This window comes from Gekko japonicus, unplaced genomic scaffold (genome assembly GCF_001447785.1).
Source record: "Gekko japonicus isolate JY-2015 unplaced genomic scaffold, Gekko_japonicus_V1.1 scaffold55, whole genome shotgun sequence".
Taxonomy (NCBI): domain Eukaryota; kingdom Metazoa; phylum Chordata; class Lepidosauria; order Squamata; family Gekkonidae; genus Gekko; species Gekko japonicus.
The window spans coordinates 1,616,222-1,643,163 of record NW_015160837.1 but is presented as its reverse complement, the minus strand read 5'-3'; the positions used below and the strand labels follow the sequence as shown (position 1 = coordinate 1,643,163).

At 45.4% G+C, this 26,942-nt stretch overlaps 1 protein-coding gene across 1 annotated transcript in view; it reads left to right on the top strand.

The window, feature by feature from the left end:
* NWD2 (NACHT and WD repeat domain containing 2) overlaps positions 1–26,618 on the top strand; it is a 130,250-nt gene extending 103,632 nt beyond the window's left edge. The window contains exons 6-9 of the mRNA XM_015418172.1: positions 13,542–13,745; positions 19,857–20,001; positions 20,383–20,972; positions 22,680–26,618. Coding sequence (XP_015273658.1) covers positions 13,542–13,745; positions 19,857–20,001; positions 20,383–20,972; positions 22,680–26,618 — 4,878 coding nt within the window. The remainder of the gene's footprint in view (positions 1–13,541; positions 13,746–19,856; positions 20,002–20,382; positions 20,973–22,679) is intronic.
* Positions 26,619–26,942: the final 324 nt, after the last annotated feature.

Sequence of the window (26,942 nt, the reverse complement as noted above, 5' to 3'; positions counted from 1 at the left end):
TCACAAGAAGTGTGTCATAAGGCCACACACCCCGCCCCCAACGGTCTCGGTCGCCGCCGTCAGCCTTGCAGCTCCACTGCCAAGCCCCATGAGGGGCCCGGCGGTGGACCTGCAAGGCCGGCGGGAGTGCAAGGAAGCCCCGTGAAGGCCCTCCCTGGCCCCAGGCAGGCAGGGGTGGGGAGAGGCAGGGAGGAAGCAACTTACCCTCCCTCTTCTCCTGCCTCCTCCTGGCTGAATGAGGGCCGGAAGCGGGGTGGCCGGAAGCAGGGGGCGGGGCTTCATCATGTGCCCCGCCCCCCGTACCTCACCCGGAGGAACTGCGATCCCCCGCGATCCCCCCCGAAATGACCTCTGCTTTTACACATTTAACTGCCTTCCTCTGCATAGCAACCCCAGTCTTCCTCAGTGGTCTCCCCTCTGGGTACTAAGCATAGCCCACCCTGCTTAGCTTCTGAGGTTCGATGAGCTCAGGCTAGCTGGTCTATTAATAAACAAGAGAGTGTCAGTTCTGATGATATGCCAGGGACCAATTTGTGCTTTTAAAAGGAATCCATACTGCTGCCAAGCCACGCATGCTGTTCACAACACCACATTTTTTTTTAAGCTACAGGCCGGCTAGCTATTCAGATTATGACTGTACCTGTACTGATTACCTTACATGAAGTGCATTGTTTTCTCAATAAAAAACGTTGGTTACACAGCTCATTTGTTGCTGTTAGAACTGTTGTGTGGTTTCCAAAGACATGATCCGCTCTCTTAGTCACAGCACACCCGGGGCTGCCCTAGTCACCTTCAAAGGGATCAGCCACTTCCTTCGAGCTTTTGGCCAGTCACACGGTTGTTGATAGGACATCCCATTATCCGGCCAGGTTACTTTCCCACAGAGCCCCAAGGGCTCTTCCGGCCGTGTCCTTCCGATTTGTGAAGAGTTTGTTGCCCTCCCCCACGCGCCCATTTGTCACAAGGAGACTCCACGGTATCCATTCTTCCTTGCAGCTGACAGGCTAAAGGCTAGCCATCACTCACTTTGATAAAATGTCATTTCCAAAGATTTAAGCTTAAACTTTGTTTTTTTCAGGCCGCATGTGCCTGAGTTTTCAAGAAAAACAACCGACAAATTCAGTTGGAAGGCCCAGAAGGCTGGTTACCTTTTTATTATCTTGCTGTCTGACAGCCAGAGCAGCGAAAAGCAGTACTTCTAGGCCCTTCTGTCCTGCTGGCTGAAGCCTGTCTTTAGTGCCTTGGCCATTAATGGAGGGAATCATTCACGCTGGAGATCCTGACAGTGGTTATTCTAAGTAGAGTTATCTCTTTCTAAATCCACTGAAGTCAGTGGGGTTAGGAGGGTGTAACTCTGCTTAGACGTTCAGGAGAGCCCACGGTCCAGTAACTGTTCAGCAACCAGCAGGGCTCTTATACCTTCTGACCCATAGAAACTTACTCACTTTCGCAACTTGCTTGAGCAGCGCCTGCCAGCAATTGAACAGTCTGTCTTGACTGTGATATATGAGGGTCAAGCTAACAAAATAAGTTATTATAAAGATATAAAATTTATTATGGTGTACACGGAACCAAGGCGTTCCGTGCGCCTTGGCGTTTAGTCATGCCGGCCACATGACCACGGAAACGTCTTCGGACAGCGCTGGCTCTTCGGCTTTGAAACGGAGATGAGCACCACAACCCTAGAGTCGGATTCGACTGGCTTTCGAGCAAGGGAACCTTTACCTTTACTTTACACCTTTGATGGAAGAGACACACATCCAGACACATTGGATATTTGGTACCAGAACAATTTGGAGAGCTTGTGCAGTTACCATGAGAGATTATCCATGGCCTACATGAGAAAGCAACACCTGGCTCTAAAGAAAATATTTTTTTCATATATTTAATTCTGGATGTGTGTATTTTTTACAATAGTAATATTGACCACTGAGGAAGGCCCTAAGGGGCTGAAACGCGTATGGTCTACTGGTCATAAGATATACCCATCAATTGTATATAGGGTTGCCACCTCTTTATGACTCACCGGTGGGGGAGCGTTGATCCAGTCCAGGAGCCGACGAGGAATGCGCACGCGCCAGAATGTCACAGGAAGTGACGCACGACGTAGAGCACGTTGGGGGCGTGGCCCAGATCGTCGGGGGGGAACCATATGGGGGGGCGGAGTTCCCCCCGGGGCCTGATTCCGCCACGGTGGAAATCGGGCCTCTAAAGCAGGGGTTTCCCCGCTCCCCGCCCCCACTTGGCAGCCCTAATTGTATATGTAAAACTAACTGCTCTGCACGTAAAAAAGTTTTAAGTGTCTGATAGTTGGATAATTTCTTTTAACCTATTTTATCTTTTACTAATGTGTACACCTGTCAGCTAGCTGCCATGCTTTCTTTGTTTACCTTCATCCCCGCCCCTTGCGCATGGCGCATGCTTGCTTTGCTTTGCTGCCATGGGTAATGTAAGGGAGGCTTGCTTTCATCCATGAGAACTGGCTCAGCCAGACAGCGCTATCAGCGCAACCTTGACGAGAAGGGAGGGCTTGAGTTCCACTTTTGGTGTGAATAATTTTGCTCTCAGGGGGTGGGGAGAGTCTCCCGTTCCTGATGTAATGTCCCACCGGGAGAATTCTCGCACGAGTGCTTGAAGTTCATTTGCTTAGCTAGTTGAAGCATCAGAGTATATGTAGCGAGTCCCTTACGCTAATCGTTATTCCTAACAATGTACCTGTAGCCGTGACAACAGACCAGTATGCCAATAAAGCATCACTTTTCCTGAAGAGTGTGTTTGGACCTGCTTGCTGGTGATCCTGACAACACCATAATAAGCTATCTTAGAAGGTTGTTGTTAGGATTCAAGCGGGAAAGGAAGAACTCAAAGAAAAATTGAGATAAAAAGTTAATCTCGTTGTTTAAAAATCATTTATACATCAATAGCTCAATGGATGAGATAAATTTAGATTGTACAATCGTTTGTACTATACCAGCTGCTAGACATTTTTGTTCTTCCTGTATAACAGATTTTTCCCTGCTACTTAAAACATATTTTTAAGTCGACATTACCATACTCTAATGAGTGCCATCTCAGTTGCCAATTCTCCTTTGTTTCTGTGACATAAGGGGAGCAAGGGGGAATTACAATTAAGATTTCCAGTGTTTGAGCCAGTTTGGTGTAGTGGTTAGGAGTGCGGACTCTAATATGGGAGTACCAGGTTTGATTCCCCATGCCTCCGCATGCAGCTGCTGGTGTGACCTTGGGTCAGTTACAACTTCTTTCAGAGCTGTTCTCTCATAAGCAGTTCTCAAAAGAACTCCCTCAGCCCCACCTGCCTCACAGGGTGTGTGTTGTGGGGAGAGGAGGGGAAAGGAGATTGTAAGCTGCTCTGAAACTCCTTCGGGTAGTGAAGGGTGGGGTATAAATCCAATCTCTTCTTCCTCTCTTTTTTTCTTTCTGGCAGAAGTTCAGTAGATGGAGTATTTCCCAATACAGTGTCAATGCCAGTAAAAGCTCCACTGAATTTACACGTTCCAGTTTTCTATTAAAGGCAAAGGGTTGGATCCGGCCTGGCTTTTCACTCCATCTTGGCCAATTCCCCCCTTTGCTACATTCACTATCCCATATGACTTCTATCGAGGCAGGTTCCATGGCTTTTTTTGTTTTTGTTTTGTCTTTTAAAGGGAGCCCTCCTGACTCTTTCACAAGCAGAAACGCTCATTGGAGCCAACTCATAGAGTGTTCCTAAACTGATTTTCAGTTAAACTAGCTAGTGTAGCTAAGCAACTGTGCTGCAGATCAGGAAATCCTTGATGCCAGTCTCACTGCACTGTGACCGATTTCCCACAAGCGTTGCTTCACACTGGCTCTTCCCTTTTGCCCCGATGGTACGTGTCTATTTCACACAAGCTGCTGCGTGGCCGCATTTTGCCCCGCAGTTTCGCGTGATTTTCCCCGCGTCTACTCAATCCTGTTTTTTGAGGATTGAGTAGACACGCACGAAGCTCCGGGGCAAAATGCGGCCGCGCAGCAGCTTGTGTGAAATTGACATGTACCATCGGGACAAAAGGGAAGAGGCAGCCTGCAGCAGCGCTTGTGGGAAATCGGCCCGTGAATTCCTAAGTGCCTTTTGACGCTGGGCAGTCTCTTCCAGCCTGTCTCCAACACAAGGGGGAGACTATTAGGGGTTTCTTATAAGGATTGAGTCGTGTCAATATAAGGTATGTGAAGTGCTTTGAACAGTCCAAAGTGCTATAATAAATGTTTATCACCACTACCAGTTCTATCTATAGTAGCAAGAACTGGAACCCACCACTCGAGGTTCCTCTTGATCAGGTCTGCGCATATAAGATCAGAACCTGGAGCTTTGTTGGAGCTCAGGGTTTGTATGAGGTTCTTAATTTCTTGAGGGTGCACAGGGGACCAAGAGGGTAAGGTAGCTATATCCAGGTCCTCTGTAGCAGCCTCATAATAAATGTTTATCACCACTACCTAATTGTTTTGTGCTACTTAACTGAATATGGAGGGAAATTAACTTTATTTAAAAAAAAAAAAATAGCAGTGGACTAATTTGCTTGTGTGTGTGTGTGTGTGTGTGTCTGTGTGTAACATATAAACAGGATACAAATTTGTTGTTGTTGATCTGTGTGGAACTATCAAGGTAACATAAAAAAAGGCATGCCTCTTGACCCAAAGAATTTCCTCTCACTCTAGGGGCTGTAAGGTAAAAGGTAAAGGTTCCCTTGCTCGAAAGCCAGTCGAGTCCGACTCTAGGGTTGCGGTGCTCATCTCCGTTTCAAAGCCGAAGAGCCAGCACTGTCCGAAGACATTTCCGTGGTCATGTGGCCGGCATGACTAAACACCAAGGCGCACGGAACGCTGTTACCTTCCCACCGAAGTGGTACCTATTTATCTACTTGCAATTTCTTGCTTTTGAACTGCTAGGTTGGCAGGAGCTGGAACTAGAGATGGGAGCTCACTCCGTCATGCAGCACCCGGGTCTTGAACTGCTGAACTACTGACCTTCCACAGCCTGCAGTTCAGCGTCTTAACCACTTGAGCCACCGCAGCTGTACCCTGCTTTAAAAAACAAAGAAACCTATGCCCACATTTTTTTTAAAGTACTGATATGTAAAGAAGAAGTGGTGATTGGATTTATACCACACCCTTCACTCAGAGTCTCAGAGCATCTTACAAACTCCTTTCCCTTCCCTTCCCCACAACGGACACCCTTTGTGGTAGGTGGGACTGAGAGAACTCTTGCCAGAACTGTCCTTGAGAGAATAGCTCTGCCAGAACTATGGCTTGCAGCTGCAAGTGGAGGAGTGGGGAATCAAACCCAGTTCTCCCAGATTAGAGTCTGCATACTTAAGCACTACACTGAACTGGCTCTAAAGAAGAAAGGAAACAGGTGCTATTACTCTGAAGTATTATGGGGGTGTGTGTGTATGTGTTTGTGTGAAGTGCTGTCAAGTTGCCAGTTTGGTGTAGTAGTTAAGTACGTGGACTCTAATCTGGGAGAACCAAGTTTGATTCCCCACTCCTCCACTTGCACCTGGCTGGATGACCTTGGGCAAGCCATAGCTCTGGCACAGCTGTTCTTGAAAAAGAGCAGTTTCTGTCAGAGCTCTCTCAGCCCCATCTACCTCACAGGGTGTCTGTTGTGGGGAGGGGAAGGGAAAGAAGTTTGTAAGCCGCTCTGAGACTCTTAGTGAAGGGCGGGGTATAAATCCAATCTCCTCCTCCTCTTCTTCTTCTTTTTCTTCTTCTTCTTCCAACCTATGGCAATCCTGTGAATTAATGTCCTCCAAAGTGTCCTGCCATTAACAGCCTTGCACAGGTCTTGCAAACTGAGCTCTGTAGCTTCCTTGATAGCATCAATCCATCCCGTGTTGGGTCTTCCTCTTTGCCTGCTGCCTTCAACTTTTCTAGCATTAGTGTCTTTTCCATTGACTCTCGTCTTCTCATAATGTGACTAAAGTACAAGAGTCTACTTTCTTCCTGTCGGCTTTCTTCACTGTCCAACTTTCTCACCCATACATAGCAATGGGGAATACTATGCCATAAATTAACGTGATCTTCATTGCCAGCCACACCTCCTTACACGTACAGATCTTTTCTTGCTCATTAATGGTTGCCCTTCCCATTTACAATCTTCGGTGGCTCAAGTGGTTAAGATGCTGAACTGCAGGCTGTGGAAGGTCAGTAGTTCAGCAGTTTGAGACCCAGGTGCCGCATGACGGAGTGAGCTCCCGTCTCTAGTTCCAGCTCCTGACAGCCTAGCGGTTCGAAAGCAAGAAATTGCAAGTAGATAAATCGGTACCACTTCGGTGGGAAGGTAACAGCGTTCCGTGCACCTTGGTGTTTAGTCATGCCGGCCACATGACCACGGAAACGTCTTCGGACAGCGCTGGCTCTTTGGATTTGAAACAGAGATGAGCACCGCAACCCTAGAGTCGGACTCGACTGGCTTTCGAGCAAGGGAACCTTTACCTTTACTGATTTCTTGGGTGCAGCCTCCCTTGTGGCTGATGGTGGAGGCAAGGAACAGAAACTCTTGAACAATTTCTTTTTCTTCATCATCAGCCTCAAAGTTGTGTAATTCCCCAGGAGTCATTACTTTTGTCTTCTTGAAGTTCAGCTGTACTTTGGCACTTTCTCCTCCAACCTTCATCAGTAGTTGTTGCAACACTTTTTTTCTGCCAATCGTGTGGTGTCATCTACATATTTCAAATTCTTACTGTTCCTTCATCTAAATTGAATCCAGCCTTCCTTATGATATGTTCTGCATACAGATTGAAGAGATAGGGAGATAAAATGCATCCTTGTCTGACACCTTGGCCAATTGGAAACCATTCTGTCCTGACCTGGATAGCCCAGGCAAGCCTGATCTCATCAGATCTTGGAAGCTGAGCAGGGTCGACTCTGGCAAGTACTTGGATGGGAGACCTCCTTGGAATACCAGCAGTTGGGAGGCGGGGGCAGGCTTTATTCAGCCACCTTTCTGAATACCCTCCAGGCCCCCAGTAGGGGTCAGTCACCAGAAGTCGCCATGACTTCCAGGTGCAAATACAGTCAGTCACCAGAGGTCACCATGACTTTCAGGTGCACACATGCTCATATAATTTTTTTAAAAGGAAACCATTCTGTTTCTCCATACTCTGTCTTAACAGTGGCCCCTTGTCCAGAGTATAGGTTGCGCATCAAAACAGTCAGATGCTGTGGCACACCCATTTCCTTTAAAGCCAAACATCGCTTTGCTGTAATCTATGAAACACAAGCTGATTTTCCTCTGAAATCTCATATGCTCCAGTAAGCAACATAAATTTGCAATATGATCTCGAGTGCCTCTTCCTTTTCCAAATCCAGCTTGAACATCTGGCATTTCACATTCCGTATACAGTAACAGTCTTTGCTGCAAGAGTTTGAGCATCACTTTACTTGCATGAGAAATTAATGCAATGGTCCATTAGTTGCTGCATTCTTTGACGTTGCCTTTTTTTGGAATTGGGATGTAAATTGAGCATTTCCAGTCCGTGGGCCATTATTTTGTTTTTCATATTTCTTGGCACAATCAACAAGACTTTGATGGACTCTTGTTTCTATGGCTTGGAATAGCTCTATCGATATCCCATCTACTCCTGGTGATTTGTTTCTCCTAATTTCTCTCAGTGCAGCTCTCACTTCACTTTCTAAAACTGTAGGTTCTCCTTCAAAAGATTCTTCTTGGAAGCAATCTGTCGTCCTTTTGTCGCTTTTGTATAGTTCTTCAGTGTTTTGTTCCCATCTTTTCTTTATTTTGTCCTGTTCAATGTATTTCCATGTTGATCTTTCAGCATGCCTAACCTTGCTTTAAATTTCCCTTTGATTTCTTGGATCTTGTGGAACAGATCTCTTGTTCTTCCTTTTTTGTTGTTCTCTTCTATTTTCTTTACACTGGTCATTATAATAGTTCTCTTTGTCTTTATGTCACTGGAAAACTGCATTCAGGTTTCTATTCCTGTCCCCTTTTACTTCTGCCTCTTGTCTATCTTTAGCAATTTCATCAGTCATCCATTGAGACTTTTCTTTTGGCTATAAGAATAGTTTTTGTGCATTCTCCTTTGATGATATTTCACATTCACTTGAACTTAGTAATGCAAATCTGTTCTTTACATGGTCTTTAAACTCTTCAGGAATGTTGCTTAGATTGGATTTTGGCACTCTGACTCTTTTGGTGTTTTTCTTCAGCTATATTCTAATTTTCAAAATTAAGAATTAATGCTCTGTACCCACAATCGGCTCCTGGTCTTCTTTTAGCAGAGAGAATAGAACTTCTCCATCTTCTGCTTCCAGTTATGTAATCTATTTGATTTCTATATCAACGACTATCCAGTGATGTCCACGTATACAATCATCTGTTTGATTGCCTGAAACGTGTTTGCAACGAACAAATTGTTGTCTTCACAGAATTCTGTGAATCGGTCCTCTGCTTCATTTCTTGCTCCAAGCCCAAATTTCTCAACAATATTTGATTTGGCATTGCCTCCTAGTTTTGCATTCCAGGCACCTATGATTATCAACACATTTTGTTTAGGTGGGTGATCATTTTCTTTCTGGACACTTGCATAAAAGCTTTCAATTTCTTCTTCACCAGCATCTGTAGCTGGGGCATAAACTTGAATGATGGTTATATTAATAGACTTTCCATGAAGTCTGATTGATATTATTCAGACTGTGCATTCCTATGCAGGGTCTTAAATAAAATAGGCAGTTTGTTTACACACACACACATTTTTACCATACTGATCTTAAAGCATTGAGAGAGAGAAAGGAATGTGTGATAGAGATCTTGATTTACAATCTTGAAGCCACTCCTGGCCGTATCCTAGGGTTGCCAAGTGAAAAAATCGCCGCAGCAGGGGACTCCCGGCTTGTGGCTTGAGCGCGCATGCGCGTCACCAGGAAGTGACGTGACGACACCAGGCACGCTGGGGGCGGGGCCACGACTGTCTGAGGGAAAACCATAGAGTTTTCCCTCGGATGGTCGTGGCCCCGCCCCCAGTGTGCTCGGCGTCGTCATGTCACTTCCTGGTGACGTGCACGTGGGGGTGGGGTTCCCCCCGGGGCCCGATCCGCCAGCGGCGGGGAACGGGCTTTTGGGGCGGGGGTTTCCCCGCCCTCCTTGGGGACTTGGCAAGCCTACCGTATCCTGTGCATGCTGATTCAGAAATAGACTACTGATATTATGGAGAATTGTTTCCAAATAGGTGTACATGGGATTGCTGCCTTCTCTTGTGTATATGGACTTACTTCTCAAATACTGGAAGATTTAAAACTCAGTGAGTTCTGCTTTTACTAAGGGAAGTATTTATAGCGGGATTAATTTTGGGACCTTAGTTGTTTCATATACTCTCTTTTGTGCCTTTGATTACTATCATTAATAATCAGCTACTGAAAGTCAGGAGCAACTACTATTATCCCCATAAATCTTCATAAATCAGGTGGCTAATCTTCTGCCTGTACAGTGTTTGGTGTTCTCAAGCACCCAACTGGGGTAGTAAAGCACCCCGTATGCAAAAACGTCTTTGGCTCTGCCTATATTAGAATGTCAGGTTCTCCAAAACTTAATCTGATTTTAATACTATAGGATAATTGCCTACAGCTTACTATCCTGGCATTTCAAATAAGGTTAGTTCAATAGTTTTACTTTTCGAGAGGACAAATAGGCACTTTACATAGCAGTGCATTTGAGACGCAGTAAATGCAGGTAGATTCCCACCCACCCCCAATAATTACTGGGTTTGGCCACTGACTACAATGGGGAGCTTTTCCTGGAAGAATGAAGTTGACATTTGTTTATTGGCTGGGACCCGGGGGCAGATCTACTATGAAACTCATGAATCTTAAAGTTCAGAGCCCCTAATCCCGGAGGGGCCCTGAAGCAACTTTTTTTTTTAATGAGTGAATTTCTCAACAAAATTGATGGAGTTTTTAAAAGTGTTTGTTATTAAAATAAGGCTATTTTTGCAACAGAATCAAAAGCCAATGGGTTGAAGTACTTAATATTGACCTTAGAATACACTCGAATACCCCTTTCATCTGTCCTCAGAATGTCCCTGTAATTAGTCAGATTTCAAAATTTTCTCGGTGTGGGGAGGGGCTCACTGTATGTTCCATTTTCAAGGGCTCTACCCCACTACCCTGTTCTCCACCATTTGGGCCTCAAGGTCCTTGCAAGGGCAGCAAGGCCCTTTGGACCTTGTAGGAAGTTTCCCTATTGTTGCTGGTTGAGAAGGGGGCCCCATAACAGTTCAAGCTTCCGGGTCCCAAAAATGTAGGTCCGCCACTGCCAATGTTCCCTCTAAGCTGTGGAGTCTTGTGAGCAAAAATTCAACTTTGTGAGCTACTGGCATTACAGTTGTGAGTGAGCAATTTGGCTACTGCTTAAATTAGTTTGCTCTGGAGTCATCCTTCCTGAGCTAAGACAAAAATGTGTGAGCTGGAGGCTAAAAAACTGTGAGCTAGCTCACACTAACTCAGCTTAGAAGGAACACTGGCTGGGACCCCATGATTTTAAGCAACTGCATGGCAAACCACAATTCAGCTGGTGCCAGTTTTCAGGATAAAAGATGCAGTGATGGGGATTCACCTTTTGTTTCAAATTAAATTATGTAATTTTGAGATTCTGGGCTCAAATCTACTCTTGCAAAAGACAAGGGTCTTCTACAAAATATTGGACTAGCCCTGCCAGTCCCACACAGCATATGTCAGTCATTTGAACAACCCAGTTTTGAAAAGCTGCTCTTCCCAGTTGTCAGTTCTTACTTGCCGCAGCCAACTGGGCAAGTGGATTTTTGCAGCTCTACTTTATCTAATTTTCGTGTTTTCCCTCTGTTTCGCCAGTGTTTGAAGATGATAAAAAGAATTGTTGAGAATTTACACTATGTTACAACAAACTGGAATCAGCCCTCTGGCCTGATTTACGCTTGCAAGGTGGAAGAAATTAGATAAGATTAAATAACTAATCTCCTTGAGTGAAATGCTATACAATTTTAAATATTTGACATGAAGGGACATTAAGGAAGACATCCAAAGAGCCTATTGCTTTCAATATATAAATAATCTGAGCACATCAGGGTAAGTGCATGCATAAAATCTCTCTGTTTTATGCATGCTTTTTGGATGGGTTTTCCACATTTCATTAAAATAATGCATTGGTGCTATAAATCTTTTGCATCATGTACTTAACGGTTACACCCATCTAAGCTCATTGACTTCCATGGATTTAACAGAGTGTAAATTGCCATAGGATCACACTAGTTATTCCTTTCTTCCTATCTTTTCAGCCTGTACCATTTTTGCAGGCTCTGGCTGTAGATCCTACTAAAAAGGCCCTTCCCTGCATGTAAAAAACAAGCAAGTTAAGAAGAAAGATTCCAAGCTAACCTTCTCCCTCATGTGTTCATTCTTTACATGGAAGAAGTTAAAGGCCGCACACTAAATAATCTACTTCCAATGCACTTTAGAACTGGATTTTTCTGTCTGAATTGGCAAAATCCAATTCGAAAGTGCATTGACTGTGGATTATTTAGTGTGTGCGACCACAGCCATATTCTTAGGAGATCGAAGCATTCAAATGTGTGATTCCCACATTCTAGGAAAAGCTCTGTGTTATTCTTCTGCTGCATGTGTCGATCGACTCTCAAAGAAATCAATAATTGATCTCATAGGTTTAAAATTATTGCATTAGTGCTGGCTAGGTCCTAAATTTTGTTATACAGGGTTGGAACCAGAATAATTTGTCCATCAGTGGTATGGAACTTTCCTGCCTTCCCCTTCCCACTGCAACCCACAGATCTCGCAAAAATTCTGCTCGTGGGGTGTGTGTGTAATAGAGGACCCCGAAGAACAACATGGTGGGGAGGGCTGCAATGGGCAGATGGAATCAGAAGAAATTGCCCCTCTCCTTCCTTTTGTGAAAAATTTACTCTGTGTCCAATCTGTATTTTAGACCTAATATGTCTATTATATGACATTTTTTGTTATTCATTTTGCTTTATGACATACCAACAGGCAAGACTGAAGTGTTTTTAAGACATAATTAAACGAGCTGGGTTCCGTGAGAACCTGATGGGAAAAAGTCCCCCACTAGTTCCTGCTCAGTCCTCTGGCATTGATCTCACAGAGACCGCTTTGTCCACCGGTCTTGCAGAGAATTCTTAGTACCCTTTCCAAATGACATTATCCAAGTCATCTTGGAGGACGCCATGACAGTCAACTGGTATAAGACCAGTGTAACGTCTATAGTAGAGATTCACTTTTATACCAACACAGCTCACAGCCCCTTATTATGACCGTCCAGAGTGACAGGCCTCCTTGCTGCCCCCCCCCCCATTCCTCCCTGTTTTGCTTTTATGAACCAATCGGTTCAAGAGCCATCATTCGGCCACTCCTGGATAACAGCTTCACACTCTGCAAGCCAACATGCATATATAGTATCAGTTGAAAAACAGAAATGGTTGATAAAACCAGTTCTGAGTAGGCAAGCGTCCCCATCACACACAAAACTAGCGCCAGGTGGGAAAGAAACCCTTTATTCTACAGTTTTCATAAAATTACATCCAGGGCTCTTTTTGTAGAAAAAGCCCAGCAGGAACTCATTAGCATAATAGGCCACACCCAACAGCAGGAACTTGTTAGCATATTAGGCCACACCCCTGACAGCACAGCTCATTAGCACATTAGGCTGCACCCCCATGTTACTAGAAGTGTGGTCATCCAGCCACACCCACCTTTTGCTTCTTATTCTGTTTACCTTGTTTGTTGTCAAAACACAGGGCCTTTTTTTGTAGCAGGAACTCCTTTGCATGTTAGGCCACACACCCCTAATGTAGCCATTCCTAATGAGTTCCTGCTGTTGGGTGTGGCCTGTTATACTAATGAGTTCCTGCTGGGCGTGGCCAACTCGGGAGCCAGCCGGAACTCCGTTCCTGTGCGTTCCTGCCCCAAAATAGCCCTGATTACATCCATTTCAGACGTTCAGTTCAGTCCCATGCAAATTTGCTTGAAATCAAATCACAGTGAGTTCGGGGAGGGGGGGGCGCATTCCCAAATCTACATACATTCCCAAGTGTACTGCCAAGCAGTCTAATCAGGTGTGTGTGTACTCAGAAGCATGTTCACTTTGGTACGACGGGGTGTAATCCCTAGTAATTGTGCACAGGGTTGCAGCTGTGTCCATTGTTGTTTCAACTGATGCCTCAATTTGTAAGAATACAGTTATTTAATGCAAATGGTAGGGTTGGATCCAACCAGTTTTTCCACTGGCTGGGGGGGGGATTTGACCTCCCAAAAGCCTATGCCGGGGATTATGTGTGATGGGGGGGGCAGTAATAAGTAGGGCAACTGAGTGATATTGAGCAAAAACATTGGCTGGGTCCAACCCATAGTTATTATATGCCTTTCAGCAATTGGTAAGTAACCAAGCGAGGATCCAGCCCTATTTACTTGTATCTGACCATCACTCGGTACATCTTTAGCAGCATTACTAAACCGTACCCTCTGTTGCGTGTCCACAGGGCCTTTTAGGAGAAAAATACGGAGGCATCCGGATTCCAGGAGAAGTGGAGTCATCAGAATTTGAAATGATTCTGGATGCCGCTATTGAGGCAAAGATGGAAACGAGGATTCTGGAAGAGTGGTACTGCAGAGATGAGAATGCGGTGCCGCCGATGTATTACCTCAGACAGAAATCCGAAATGCAGAAGAGCAATCCTGCCATGGTAAATGATCTATGAGTGATTCAGATTAAAGCCGTTACCTGCGTACTGTAAGTTTAAAATTCTTTAACAGTCCCGTAGGACACTCAATCCCTCTGTGCATTGACTCAAAGAGCGTAGAGCAAATCTGAGCACCAGCGCGCTGACCCGGCCTCCATGGGATTGCCAACTTGTGAGCGTTTCCTCTCCATCTACATTCTGTCTCCGTGACTGGCAGCAGGGCTATTTTTGCGCAGGAACGCACAGGAACGGAGTTCCGGCTGGCTCCTGAGTTGGCCCCGCCCAGCAGGAACTCATTAGCATAATAGGCCACACCCAACAGCAGGAACTCATTAGGATCGGCTACATTAGGGGTGTGTGGCCTAACATGCAAAGGAGTTCCTGCTCCAAAAAAAGGCCCTGGGTGTCGACAACAAGGTAAACAGAATAAGAAGCAAAAGGTGGGCGTGGCTGGATGACCACACTTCTGGTAACATGGGGGTGCGGCCTAATGTGCTAATGAGCTGTGCTGTCAGGGGGTGTGGCCTAATATGCTAATGAGTTCCTGCTGGGCTTTTTCTACAAAAAAAGCCCTGACTGGCAGCATTTGGACAGTGACATCCTCTGTCACAAGGAGGGAGTGTGTGTGTGTGTGTGTGTGGACACTTCCTCCATCTGTTTGTGGGATGCAGACAACCCTGTGATGAGGCAGGGTCAAAGTCTGCACACTGATGCCCAGCCTGCCTCTCCACACATTCAGTCACTCTTTTCCGATGTTTAATTCTGGCGCTCCTACTGCACATAATGCAAGTGTAGAAGAAGAGAGGAAGGAATTGGATTTATACCCTGCCCTTCACTACCCGAAGGAGTCTCAGAGCGGCTTACAATCTCCTTTCCCTTCCCCTCCCCACAACAGACACCCTGTGAGGCAGGTGGGGCTGAGAGAGCTCTTTCGAGGACTGCTCTGGAGAGAACGGCCCTGAGAGAACTTGTAACTGACCCAAAGTCACACCAGCAGCTGCATGTGGAGGAGTGGAGCGTCAAACCCGGTTCTCCCAAATCAGAGTCCGCACTCCTAACCACTACACCAAAGTGGCGTACCCTATGTTGCATCCTCCCAATACGCACGGTCGCCATTCTGTCTGCATGGGGCGACATGCATATTTTCCATTCACAGACAGGTTCAGTACATGTGAATAGAACCTCAGGGGTTTTCTTGTTTTGTTTTACTTTTGAGGGAATGTGTTCATGCGTGCCAAAGCTATACACACACAGGACGTAAGCACCTTGCCCCAATTGCACGAAATGGGCAACTCTTCATATCAGGAGGACCGTGCATAGCACACGCTCCCATTACATGCAGTTGGAGTGCCAAAACTGAACATATGAAAAGGAATCCCCTGTCCAGAGAATCCTGGGAAGAGGGCCTGGGGGACACAATTCCTAGGTCCCTAACCTAATAACTGTTCCCAAAATCCCCAGGAGAAAGCCATGAGAGTTAAACTAAGATAAAACTTGATAGCAGTGCAGACGTCCCCTTATGTACTGACATCTCACAACTCTGCTGTCCACATCTCACAACTCTGCTGTCCTCTTTTAATCTGGTTCTGCACCTGCCTGCCACATGTCTACACCCCCCCCTCCTTGCTTCCCCCTTAGCGCTTGCCTTTGCTTCTGCCTCGGGAATCAAGAGCAGCAAGCAGTTCAAGGGGCCCCGTTTGACCACCCAAGAATAAGCAGGTTCAGGTGCTGCGCTGGTTCGGAGAGATAGGGATGCATTCATACCTAGCAGCTGTTGGGCAAAATAAATTGTTGATTGTCATCCAGCTCTCGGCTGGCAAGAGTCCACAGCGCACACAAAGATACACGCCATTCCAGCTTGGCACCTTTCCTAGAACTCCGGAGAACAGCCAATAATTTAGAGGACATAAATGAGAATGAATTATCCTCTTCCTCAGCTAGAGCAACGAGGCACATCGGTGCAACAGAATGGGGGCCCCGCACCGAAGCGGTTCAAGACTCTTAGTAAGAGGTTGCAGTAGATAAACGGATAGGTACAGGGGGAGCTTTTAATGTGCAGCGCCAAACTAAATCCCTTTGGATTTCAAACTGGATGCTGCTTCTTTGTGAGAAATGGCTCCAGTTGTCAGACAAACACACACACAAACAGCTTCCTGCTGCAGCTCTCTTATGATCTGAGCAAGAATAACTGTGTTCCGTTTGATATGAAAGGAACTCCATGGCTCTGTCAATGGCCCAGTCTGCATCTAGCATTTGCTCTGCTGTTTTTGCCAAACTCACACTGGAACAGAGAAAGATGCGGCTCAAAACCACATTCAGACACCCCAGGCCAACGCCGTACTGACTGCAGAGTCACCCCTGAATGGCCATCAAACGGCCATAAATCAATGCAGACTGCTACCATAAAGCCGAGAGATCAGACAAAGTGAAAGCGGCATGCAGTCTGGACACTGCCTTAAAACCCGAGAATCAATCAAAGTGAAAGTGGCATGCAATGCAGGGGAGATTTCTGTTCCAGCGGTGGGTTTGGTAAAACAGCGGAGCAAATGCTAGATGCAGATTGGGCCCCTGGCACGCTAGATGATGATGATGAAGATGATGATGATGATGATGATGATGATGATGATGATGATGATGATGATGTTAGATGTGTTATTTGGCTCTGAAACGCAGCCACTGGGAGGGGTCACAGCACTGGGAGAGGGGAGAGTTTAAACTCTTCTCTCATGCTGCTTCCTCGGTCGAAAATGACACTCTCCCCGGGGCTGCTTTAAGCCCCAGTAGCGGGGAAAGACAAGCCCCGAGCAGGGCAACCCCAGTCCACACCAGCCCCCCCCCCCAACCTCCACCACCCAGTTGTATTCTAGAGCCAAACTCTGTGCTTGGAGTTACAGTCACAGAAGTTCAGAATCATGTGTAGTCTGGCCCACAGGTAACCAGGAATTTCAAGGCGTGAGGCTGAGATCAGAAACAAGGAGCCTGGTTTTTAATGGCTTTACCTGGGAAACAAGCGAAGATTCTGCATTGGCTTTTCCCTCCATTGTTTTACCAAACTCACCTTGGAACAGAAATTCCCCTCGGCATTGCATGCCGCTGTCACTTTCTGTGATCATCGGATTTTATGGTACCCTCTGCATTGCATGCCACTCTCACTTCCTTTGATCATCAGGCTTTATGGTACCCTCTACACTGCGTGCCATTTTGACTTTCTTTGATTAATTTATCGATGTCAGAAAAATTCTGCAATTGATCTATTGTTGCAGTCAAGAATTTACATCTCGGTTCCCAGTGCAATGGGCAGACCCTGACATAATGAAAAAGATCCTCCACGGAAGTTTTACAGATACAAATACGCTGTTCTGGGGGTATTTTTAAGTATCGTCCCAGGAGTGTATTTGTTTAGTATGTTTCTTATGTAGCCCTTCCTCCCAGGAGCTCAGGCCAGCTCACATCATTCTCCCCTCGTCGATTTTAGCCCCACAACAGCATCCCTGAGAGGAAGGTGAGGCTGAGAAGGAAGGGCTGGCCCGCGGTCCTTCAGTGAACTTCCATGGCAGAAGGGAGTTCCTAGCCCAGCCTTATCCAAAGATTTGCTTGGCTCAACACAGTCAAATTACCTTTTGTATCGATTTTTTTTTAATTACTTCGCATCTTCAGTCTTCTTGTTGGTGTATGCTCCTCAAAGGTCATTTCGGGGGGGATCGTGGGGGATCGTAGTTTCCCCGGGTGAGGTACGGGGGGCGGGGCACATGACGAAGCCCCGCCCCCTGCTTCCGGCCGCCCCGCTTCCGGCCCTCATTCAGCCAGGAGGAGGCAGGAGAAGAGGGAGGGTAAGTTGCTTCCTCCCTGCCTCTCCCCACCCCTGCCTGCCTGGGGCCAGGGAGGGCCTTCGCGGGGCTTCCTTGCACTCCCACCGGCCTTGCAGGTCCACCGCCGGGCCCCTCATGGGGCTCGGCAGTGGAGCTGCAAGGCCGGCGGCAGCGGGGTGTGTGGCCTTATGACACACTTCCGGTGATGTCAGGGGGTGTGGCATATGCTAATGAGTTATGCTAATGAGTTCCCCTAGCTCTTTTTCTACAAAACGACCCCTGATGCTCCTCTTGTTTGCGACAGTCTGTGATCCAGGTGCTGCCTTACAGGTCACTAATCTCTGGCCCATTCTGGAAGGCCCAGGCTAGCCAGATCTCGTCAGATCTCAGAAGCTAAGGAAGTTCTGCCTAGAGATGTAAAATTTCCGGAAATTTTGAAGCTCGGGAAAAAAACCGTTTTTTTCCAGGGGGAAACGGAATTGTTTGGAAAAATTGAAGCATTTCTTTTGTCTTTTCTAGATTGGATGTCATTCTGTTACTTTAGGAACATAAAATATGACTATGGACATTTTTACTTGGCATGAAATTATCACAACTAGCATATTAAAAATATAGTGTATCCAAACAATTATTACAAACAGGATACCCACATGCAAAAACAAAACTGAAACTTTTTAATTTTCTTCTGACAATCGCACCTCCTAAAGGAAGAAATGCAGAACCTATTCCGCCTTGCCTTCCTAGATTTTTCTCAACACCTGGAGAGGCTGTTCTTTCACTCTCAGGTAGCCCGCTGCCACCACTTACCCTTCGCAAGGAATTGCCCACTGGGAGGGACGGAACTCCCAGCTTCCCTTCCAAGTTCTGAGGCCTTGTCTCTGTGTCTCCCGGTGCCCAGCGCCTGGTCACCATGGGGACAGGTTACTGTCTCGTGTGCCCTGGAATAGCTACTTGCCAACAGCCTGCCTTCCCCCTGACTCTCCATTTAAAACAGCGTATCCACATGGTGGAGGTCTATGTGGTATAGAGAAGCACTTCCAGCATTGAAGGTTATAAAGTATTTATTTTTTAAAAAGCAAATGTTTACAGGCATACTTTTAGCACAGCACCAGGTTGATCAAGGGATCCCAAATGAAACTGGTAAAACACAAATCCTCAGTCCCTTTCTCTATACATGCCCTATCAGATGTTAAATATAGGACAGGCCCCATTAGCTTAGGTAGTTACAAAACCCTACCAAGTGACCATTACCTGGAAGCTCCCTCCAGATCTTTAGACCAGCACATGGTGAATGGCTGCCTGTTCAGTGGAGAGGTCTGTCCCTGCTCTCATGGAAAAGAGACCTCCTTCCTCCTGCAAGTTTTTATATCAGTTACTCCACCCACTGACCAGGTCATACCAGGTCAAAGAGGGATTTCCTGGAGATCTCCAGGAACCACCTTCCTGAAGACTATCTACTATTTCATTCCTCCAAATCTGTTTCCTGCTTGGGGAAGGGGAAGAGCTTGACCCACCCATTATCTCCTGCTAGATCTATTAGCATTTGTACGAATGTAACTCTGTAGAGCCATTGCACTTACTCCCCCCCCCTTCTGCCTAGAGGGGAAAAAAACTGTTAAAATGCAAAGTGGAGGTTTTGATCCTTTCAAACCTCCCAGGAAAAAATGCATTTCTTCACACCCATAATTAAACTTTGCTGCTCTTAAAGGGGCCACTAGATTCACTCCACGAAAGCTGTGTGTTAAGTGGTGAGTTTTCAGGTGGTGTTTCCCACTGCAGTCTGAGTTAACATAGACCATCCCATGACACAATTTCACAGCTCATTCTTTTACAAATGTGGATCTGGAGCCTTGATTATTGTCCACTTGACAAATAGCAGCTGAATATGTCAACAACTTCCATTGAAAAGCTCTGCATTTCAAATGATTCAAGGCACTACTCTGTCTTCATAGTATTGATTGACAAACACACTCAGGTTGTTGAAGGGGCAGTCATCAAGTAAGGAATCTGCATGTATAAACCAGCCCTTGTGCACTTGGAAGTGTTTATAACAAACTATATTATTTTTGCCCCCAGTGTATTTCAGATACTGTGTGTTAGAATTCTGTTTCACATTGCCTGCAAAATAAATAAAAATTGAATATAGGTAGTTCTAGGGGAACTTGGTTGTGTCGTTTTAGCTGTTTTGTTGTAATATGTTGTAGGTTGCTTCCTTAAATATGGCCCTGATTGTTTGCAAATACATAGGAACCAAAGTCGACAACTTCATTTTAACAATGTGTTGTTGTTGTTGTTGTTGTTAAAGGTGGAAGCGTCTTCAAACCCTGGGAATGAGACCAAGTGGCAGGAAATAGCAGAAGAGATTAAGATGATATTTAAGACGGCCGTGAAGATGCTGTATGAAAAAGGAAAAATGAAACACAGTCAAGCAAAGAGATACCTTTCCTCGGGTAAACATTTCAGGGAAGGCACGCTGTGTATAAACAGCCATACACCAGCTGTAGCTTTTTTTCAGTGTGCAATCATGTTCAAAAAAAGGGAAACATTTTCCTTACATTTGAATTGTAACTATTAACCGTACGTTTGATAAGCAGCGGTTCCTAGTTTCTGTCTCTTAATCATGTTCTTGCATGACCAAGAGATCGGGGAAGGCAATTCAGAGAACACTGATCCCCTCCTTTGCAGGGCTCCCAGCTCCTGTAGCAGAAAACATGGGAAGGGTTGGAGAAGGCTTATGTGGCCCTTTCACAGATTAAGATGCACCAGAGCACTTTGGCACTGTGCTGTACAGGAACTTTAGATTTCCTTTTACTCTTTTTATCCCCTCCCAGCTATCGAAGATGAATTTGATTTTGCCTTAGGAAAACAAACCCCAGCTTTCCTAAAGAAGTGCGTTTGCTACATTCGGAAGATTGCCAACATAGAACGTTTTGTTAAACTCCCCGAGATGGAGAAGTACATGGACGTTCTTCACACTGCTGGGAAATCCACACGAGACCCAGAAGCTCTTGAGAAACTCGTCAAACTCAGGGATGAATTTGTTCCTACCATTGTCGCTTCTTCTAATCTAAGAGTCTACACTTCTGTCACCCACTGCGACATCAAATACGGCTACACTCAAGAAGTGGAGAACCACTACATCGAAGGGCTTGGTAAACAGCTCTACGAAGACATGGTTGATATCATCCAAGCGACTGTGCAGCAGAATTTTGACATAGAGACAGACTGGCTCTATGATGAAATCCTTCAGCATTCCTCACTTTGTAGAACGTACTCTTTGTTCTATGAGTACCGGTGTGATGCTATGAACATTATGCACAAATACATTTTGCCCAGGAAAATGGGCCACATAAACCCTCTTATCATATATGGAGGACCATGCACTGGGAAAACTTTTTTATTAGCAGAAGCGGCAAAAAAGGTAAACCTGCACACATGCCAACCCCTTCTGTGTATTTGTTGTGCTATTACAATCTTGGGAAACTTGGGAAATACTTTGTCTGTCTAGAAATGTTTACCTTGGGCTGGATCCAGCCAGCTGTTTTGATCAGTCTTGGCCAGTTACAGCCACCATCTCAAATGGCTTTGGTCTATGCAGATCCCATGATCCACAGCAAAGCCTCCTTTTTAGTGATCAAAGGGCCCCCTCCCTTTTTCATTGGTGGAAAAGCTGGTTGGATCCAACCTCTTGCCTTTTGATTCAAAAAAAAAAAGCTCTCAAGTCAACTTTAAAAATGAAACAAAATGCAACACGATAAAAATATATAATCAAATTCAACAACAACAAATGAAAAGGGTTAAACAGCCAACTAATCAATAGATGTCATATCAGAGATATTAAGTTTGGTGTAGTGGTTAAGTGTGCGGACTCTAATCTGGGAGAACTGGGTTTGATTCCCCACTCCTCCACTTGCAGCTGCTGGATGACCTTGGGCAAGCCATAGTTCTGGCACAGCTGTTCTTAAAAAAGAGCAGTTTCTGTCAAGAGCTCTCTCAGCCCCACCTACCTCACAGGGTGTCTGTTGTGGGGAGGGGAAGGGGGAGGAGTTTGCAAGCTGCTCTGAGACTCCTTTGAGTAGCGAAGGGCGGGATATAAATCCAATCTCTTCTTCTTCATTTACACATGAACACATGAAATTGCTGAGTCAAACCACTGGTCCCTACCAAGTTCAATATTGTCTACTTTGACTGGCACTGGCTTTCCTGGGTCTCAAGGTCTCTTGCAGCGCTCGCTTCCGGTTCCTTTTAACTGCAGACACCCGGGGGTGAAAAGTAGATGCTGTATCAGTGAGTCCCAGTCCCTCCTCCATTGGAAGCCAGCAAGCCTGGAATGGAATTCAACTGATGCTTTAAAAACAGCAGTGATGTTGCCAGTTGAATATGGCTGTAAAAACAGTTCTATGACCATAAGGCCACAACAGAAAAGAATTATTCTGTAGCAGACCCTTCTGGGAAAGAGCCTCCAAAATACTCTCTTAATTGACGGGCAGGCTCTTATGAGAAACTGTGGTTTCAGTGGAAGAGGAATCATGTATGCTAGTGTTGATGGTAGTTATCTTTCTTCACTTATTCAGTATTCCAATGAACTGGCCCGTTACCAATGCTCCCTGTACACTGTGGAGTCTTGTGAGCAAAAATTCTGCTTTGTGAGCTACTGCCATTAATGTTATGAGAAAGGGATTTGGCTACTGCATAAATCAGTTTGCTCTGCAGCCCCAGCCTTCCTGAGCTAAGGCAAAAATGTGTGAGCCGGAGGCTAAAAAACTGAGCTAGCTCACACTAACTCAGCTTAGAGGGAACACTGCCTGTTCCTGCTCCTGATGTTTGTAATAAGTGAGGGAAGAGAAAAGAGATAGGCAAGGGTAATGTCCTGAGGAAGGACAGTAATAGTAAGCCACTTGATGGTCAACTATATGTAGCATTGCTAGAGATCTGGTTAGAAAACCTTGTTATATGAACTAGATCCTGCTATTATTCAGTGTTTGTATATCATTTCCACTTAAAGCTAACGTTTAAATAGTTTAGAAACACAGTGATTGCTTTAATGTGGTTTTTTAAAATCACATTTGTTCCTGTGGTTTGCATTGCGGACACGTGTATTAATTCAATTATGTTTCTTTATTTGTAGGCTTATGGTTGGCTGAAGGAAGAAATGGGACCCGAGTCGGATCCTGTGGTAGTTATAAGGTTTTTGGGATCCACAGAGATGAGTACAGACCTTAGGAACCTGCTTCAAAGTATTTGTGAGCAGTTAGCAATTAACTACCGATGCCTTGTACAAAGCTACCCAAAAAAAATCCACGATCTCCGGGACTTGTTTATAAACCTTTTGAATGAGTCTTCATTTCATAGACCTCTGGTTATGGTATTTGATGCGATAGAACAGCTTTCAGAGAATGACGATGCTAGAAAACTATGGTGGCTCCCCGTCCATCTGCCCCGTTCTGTGCGAATAATCATTTCAACACTGCCGAACAAACATGGAATACTGCAAAAACTGAGGTGCCTTATACATGATGAAGACAACTATATTGAACTGACACCTAGGGACAGAAAAATGTGTAGTCAAGTTCTCAAGCATCAGCTGCTTCGAGTTAAAAGAAAAGTAACATCAGGCCAACAGATCTATGTAAATGAAGCCTTTTCTAAATGCACTCTCCCAATGTTTGTAAACTTAACCTTCAGGGAAGTCCGAAACTGGAGATCTCACAAAGATGTTGATGAGACCTCCCTCTGTACTACCGTTCATGATAGTATAGAGCAAACCTTTTGGTCCCTAGAGAAAAGCTGTGGACTGAGACTTTTGTCGCGAGCCCTGGGCTACATCACCATGTCCAAATCTGGTTTAAGTGAAACGGAATTGGAGGATATATTAGCCCTGGACAATACCGTTATGTTGGAACTAAATGAGAGTATCAGGCAACATAATCCATTAAGGGTACCTTACGTCTACATTGCAAGGCTGAAAGAGGGACTAACCGGGTACCTGGTAGAACGTCAAGTTAAAAATGTTACCCTCCTCGTGTGGGCAAACAGGCACCTGCAGCTTATTGCTCAAAAGATGTATCTTCACAACAAGGAAGACGTTAATGAAATGCATAATGTGATGGCTGAGTATTTTCTTGGCGTCTGGTCCGGTGGCAGAAGGAAATCTCTTTACGGTGAGGATCAATATCTGAATGGTTGCTTTGACAGCGACAGTAGGAGCATGAACGACGATGACAGACATGTCATGGATCAGACAGCATTTGACAGGCAGTCCCCCGATCAGCCTTGGGTGTTCCAGTGCAACCCTTTAGAGCCGGACATATTTTTTGTGAACCACAGGAAAATGACAGAGCTTTTGCATCACTTGACAAGATGCGGGAAAACAGACGACCTGTTATACGGCGTCATTATGAACTTCAGTTGGCTGTACACCATGATCAAAATCGGGCAATTTGACAAAGCCCTTGCCGACGTGGAGTTGGCCTACAACCACTCGCAAGAGAAAGAGTTGAAGTTCCTTGCGGCCACGCTCCGTGGCATAAAATACAAAGTGATAAAATATCCAGGCACGCTCTCTGCGGAATTGCAACAGAGGCTTCTTCCTGTCGTAAGTTCCTTGCCTAAACTGAGACAGCTTCTTCTGGAATGTGACAAAGATGGACCCAAATATTGTTCCATTGTTCCTTTACATTCTTCTATGGATGTAACTTACAGCCCTGAGAGACTGCCTTTGTCCTCCAGTTGCAGTCAAGTCACTGAAATCCTGCCTACCTTTAATCCAAGAACGGTCATTGTAGCTCTGGAAAATGGTTCCATCAGCACTTGGGATGTCGAGAGTCGACAGCTACTAAGGCAGATTACAACGGCCCAGTCTGTCATTTTAGGCATGAAGCTCACAAGTGATGAAAAGTATCTCGTAGTAGCCACAACAAAGAACACACTCTTGATTTACGATAACCTAAATTCCTGCCTTTTGTCCGAGGTAGAGATTAAGGGATCAAAACATGGTGGGGCCGGTGTTGGCTGCGGTTTCATAAATGGATTTACGCTGTCAGTAAATCATGCTCTTTCTTGGCTAGAGGCTAGCAAAGACATCACAGTGATAGATCTACTTTATGGATGGCCACTCTATCAGTTCCACTGCTGGTATGAAGTGACTTGTGTCCAGTGTTCTCCAGATGGAATGTATGCTTTTTGTGGGCAGTACTTGAACACTGCTTCTATATTCCATTTAGGGAGTGGCGACAAACTGGCCACGGTGACCTCTGAATTTTCTGGCGGGTTTGTGAAGTTCCTTCTTGTGCTGGACACAGCTCAAGAAATGGTGATGGTGGACAATGAGGGCGGCCTCTCTATCTGGAACACGGAGGACATGACCAACCCGCAGCTCACGGATGACTTTGATTGCAAGCGAGGGGACAGCGAATTTGTCAGCATTGAGCTTGCCGAGGACCAAAGTGCAATTTTAATCTGTAAGGCACTCAATATAGAGCTTCTCGACACCAGCATGTGGAAAATAGCCGAGAAATTTAGAGCGAAACACAACGAGCGCTTTGTGTCGGCCGTGTTGTCCAAAAACGGGGATTGCATCATTGCTTCTATTGAGAATACCTCTGCTATTTTTGTTTGGAGGCGAGACACGGGGCAGTGTATGGCGAGCCTACAGGAAATCTCAGGAAACATCGTCCGATTGATTAAATCAAATCACCATAACATGCTGCTATCCTTATCTACCAGTGGTGTCCTTTCTATCTGGGATATAGATATCATAACCGCTATGTCGAACATAGACAAAACCGGCAAGCCTATACAGAGACTGATATTGCCTGCCCGAGGGGAAGTGATTTACACGCTGGATGGGTCTGAAGCAATACACAAGTGGAACTTTGGCACTGGGTTCATTGAGGCTGTGTTTAAGCATGAGAGCCTTGTCGAACACTGTGTGCTGACTTCCACTGGGGAGTTGATGGTGACATCAGACGACAAATGCAGCCAGTACGTGTGGCACACGGGTTCCGGTGAAAATCTCTTTCGCATCAGTGGACAGAGGATAAGTCAGCTATTGATAACACACAACGATCAGTTTGTCATCTCACTCTGTGAGCAGAATGCGTCAAGGGTTTGGAGGCTGGCCACAGGTCACAGAGTATGCAATATTCTCGTTGCCTTACAGAATGCGTTTATAACCACCGCTAACACATTTGTAGTTGGGATGACAAAGAACAAAGTGTTGGCGGTGAGCCTTTGGACAGGGAGTATAACCAAGAAGTACTGTTGTGACGATGGTATAAGTATTGTCGATATTAAACTGATCCCAGATTGCCCTGATATTGTAGCGTTTATAACATCTACTGAAACGGTGAACATCTGGAGTCTCACAGAGGAAGTCATCTGCAGACGAGTGCAGCTCCCTAATACTTTCTTAAAGACTCTGGAGGATTTTGAAATATCTCCCAATGGAAAGCTGGGAATCATATCCCGCGGCGATGAAAATATCAACGTCCTTGACCTTCACAGTGGCAAACTCCGCGTGGTCCATGCTTCTGGCATAATCTGGAGGCAGAAGTTGTCTCGAGATGGCCGCTACCTTGTATATATTTGTTTCCGCACTTCCGATGAGGATGAGGATAACGGCGCAATCTCCATCTTAATTGTAATGAGGCTGGCGGACGGCAAAAACATTGGTGCTTGTTCCCTTTACAAGACGCCAACCTTCCTTGCTCTTTCCCAGAGGCATTTGAACATTATTGTAGGCTTTGATGACGGGAGCATAGGCACTTACACTGTAGTGGACCGAGTAGATGCAGCGCTGAAAATTAAAATTGCTACTTCAAACAGCCGGCAGATTTTCAGCAACGCAACGCAAGTGATTAGACCAAAGTGTCATAATTACAGCTTCAAGGGGACAGTGGACTGTATCTGGAGAGAATCCACTGAGGTGTTTGCAAGGGACAGTCCCATCACGGTGACAGACCCTGAGGCAGGTGAAGCCACCCCAACCAAAAAACACAACTATTGCTATGATAAAGTGTGTTCTGCCATTGATTGCAGAGGGCATGGGTTCACAGCCGACCACTGACCATAAATAAACGTAGAAGAGATGGCTGCTTATCTCTTTGGTGATGCCTAGGTACGAACAAATTGGGGGGGGGGGGGAAATTTAAAAAATTTTTTTTTTTTTGGGGTTATTTAAAATAGTTGTTTATTCTGTGGGCTGCAGGGCTTTTTTAAAAACATAGAATAAATATGGGGTTTGATCCAAAGCCTTGAATGAAAAAAAATTCCTAGCAATATGATCATATTTCTTTTTTGCCATTATAGATTTTTTTTTGGGGGGGGGATATTTTAAAGGTGACCGCTTTTTAATAAGAGATGGTGTGACATTTCATATTGGAATGAGGTT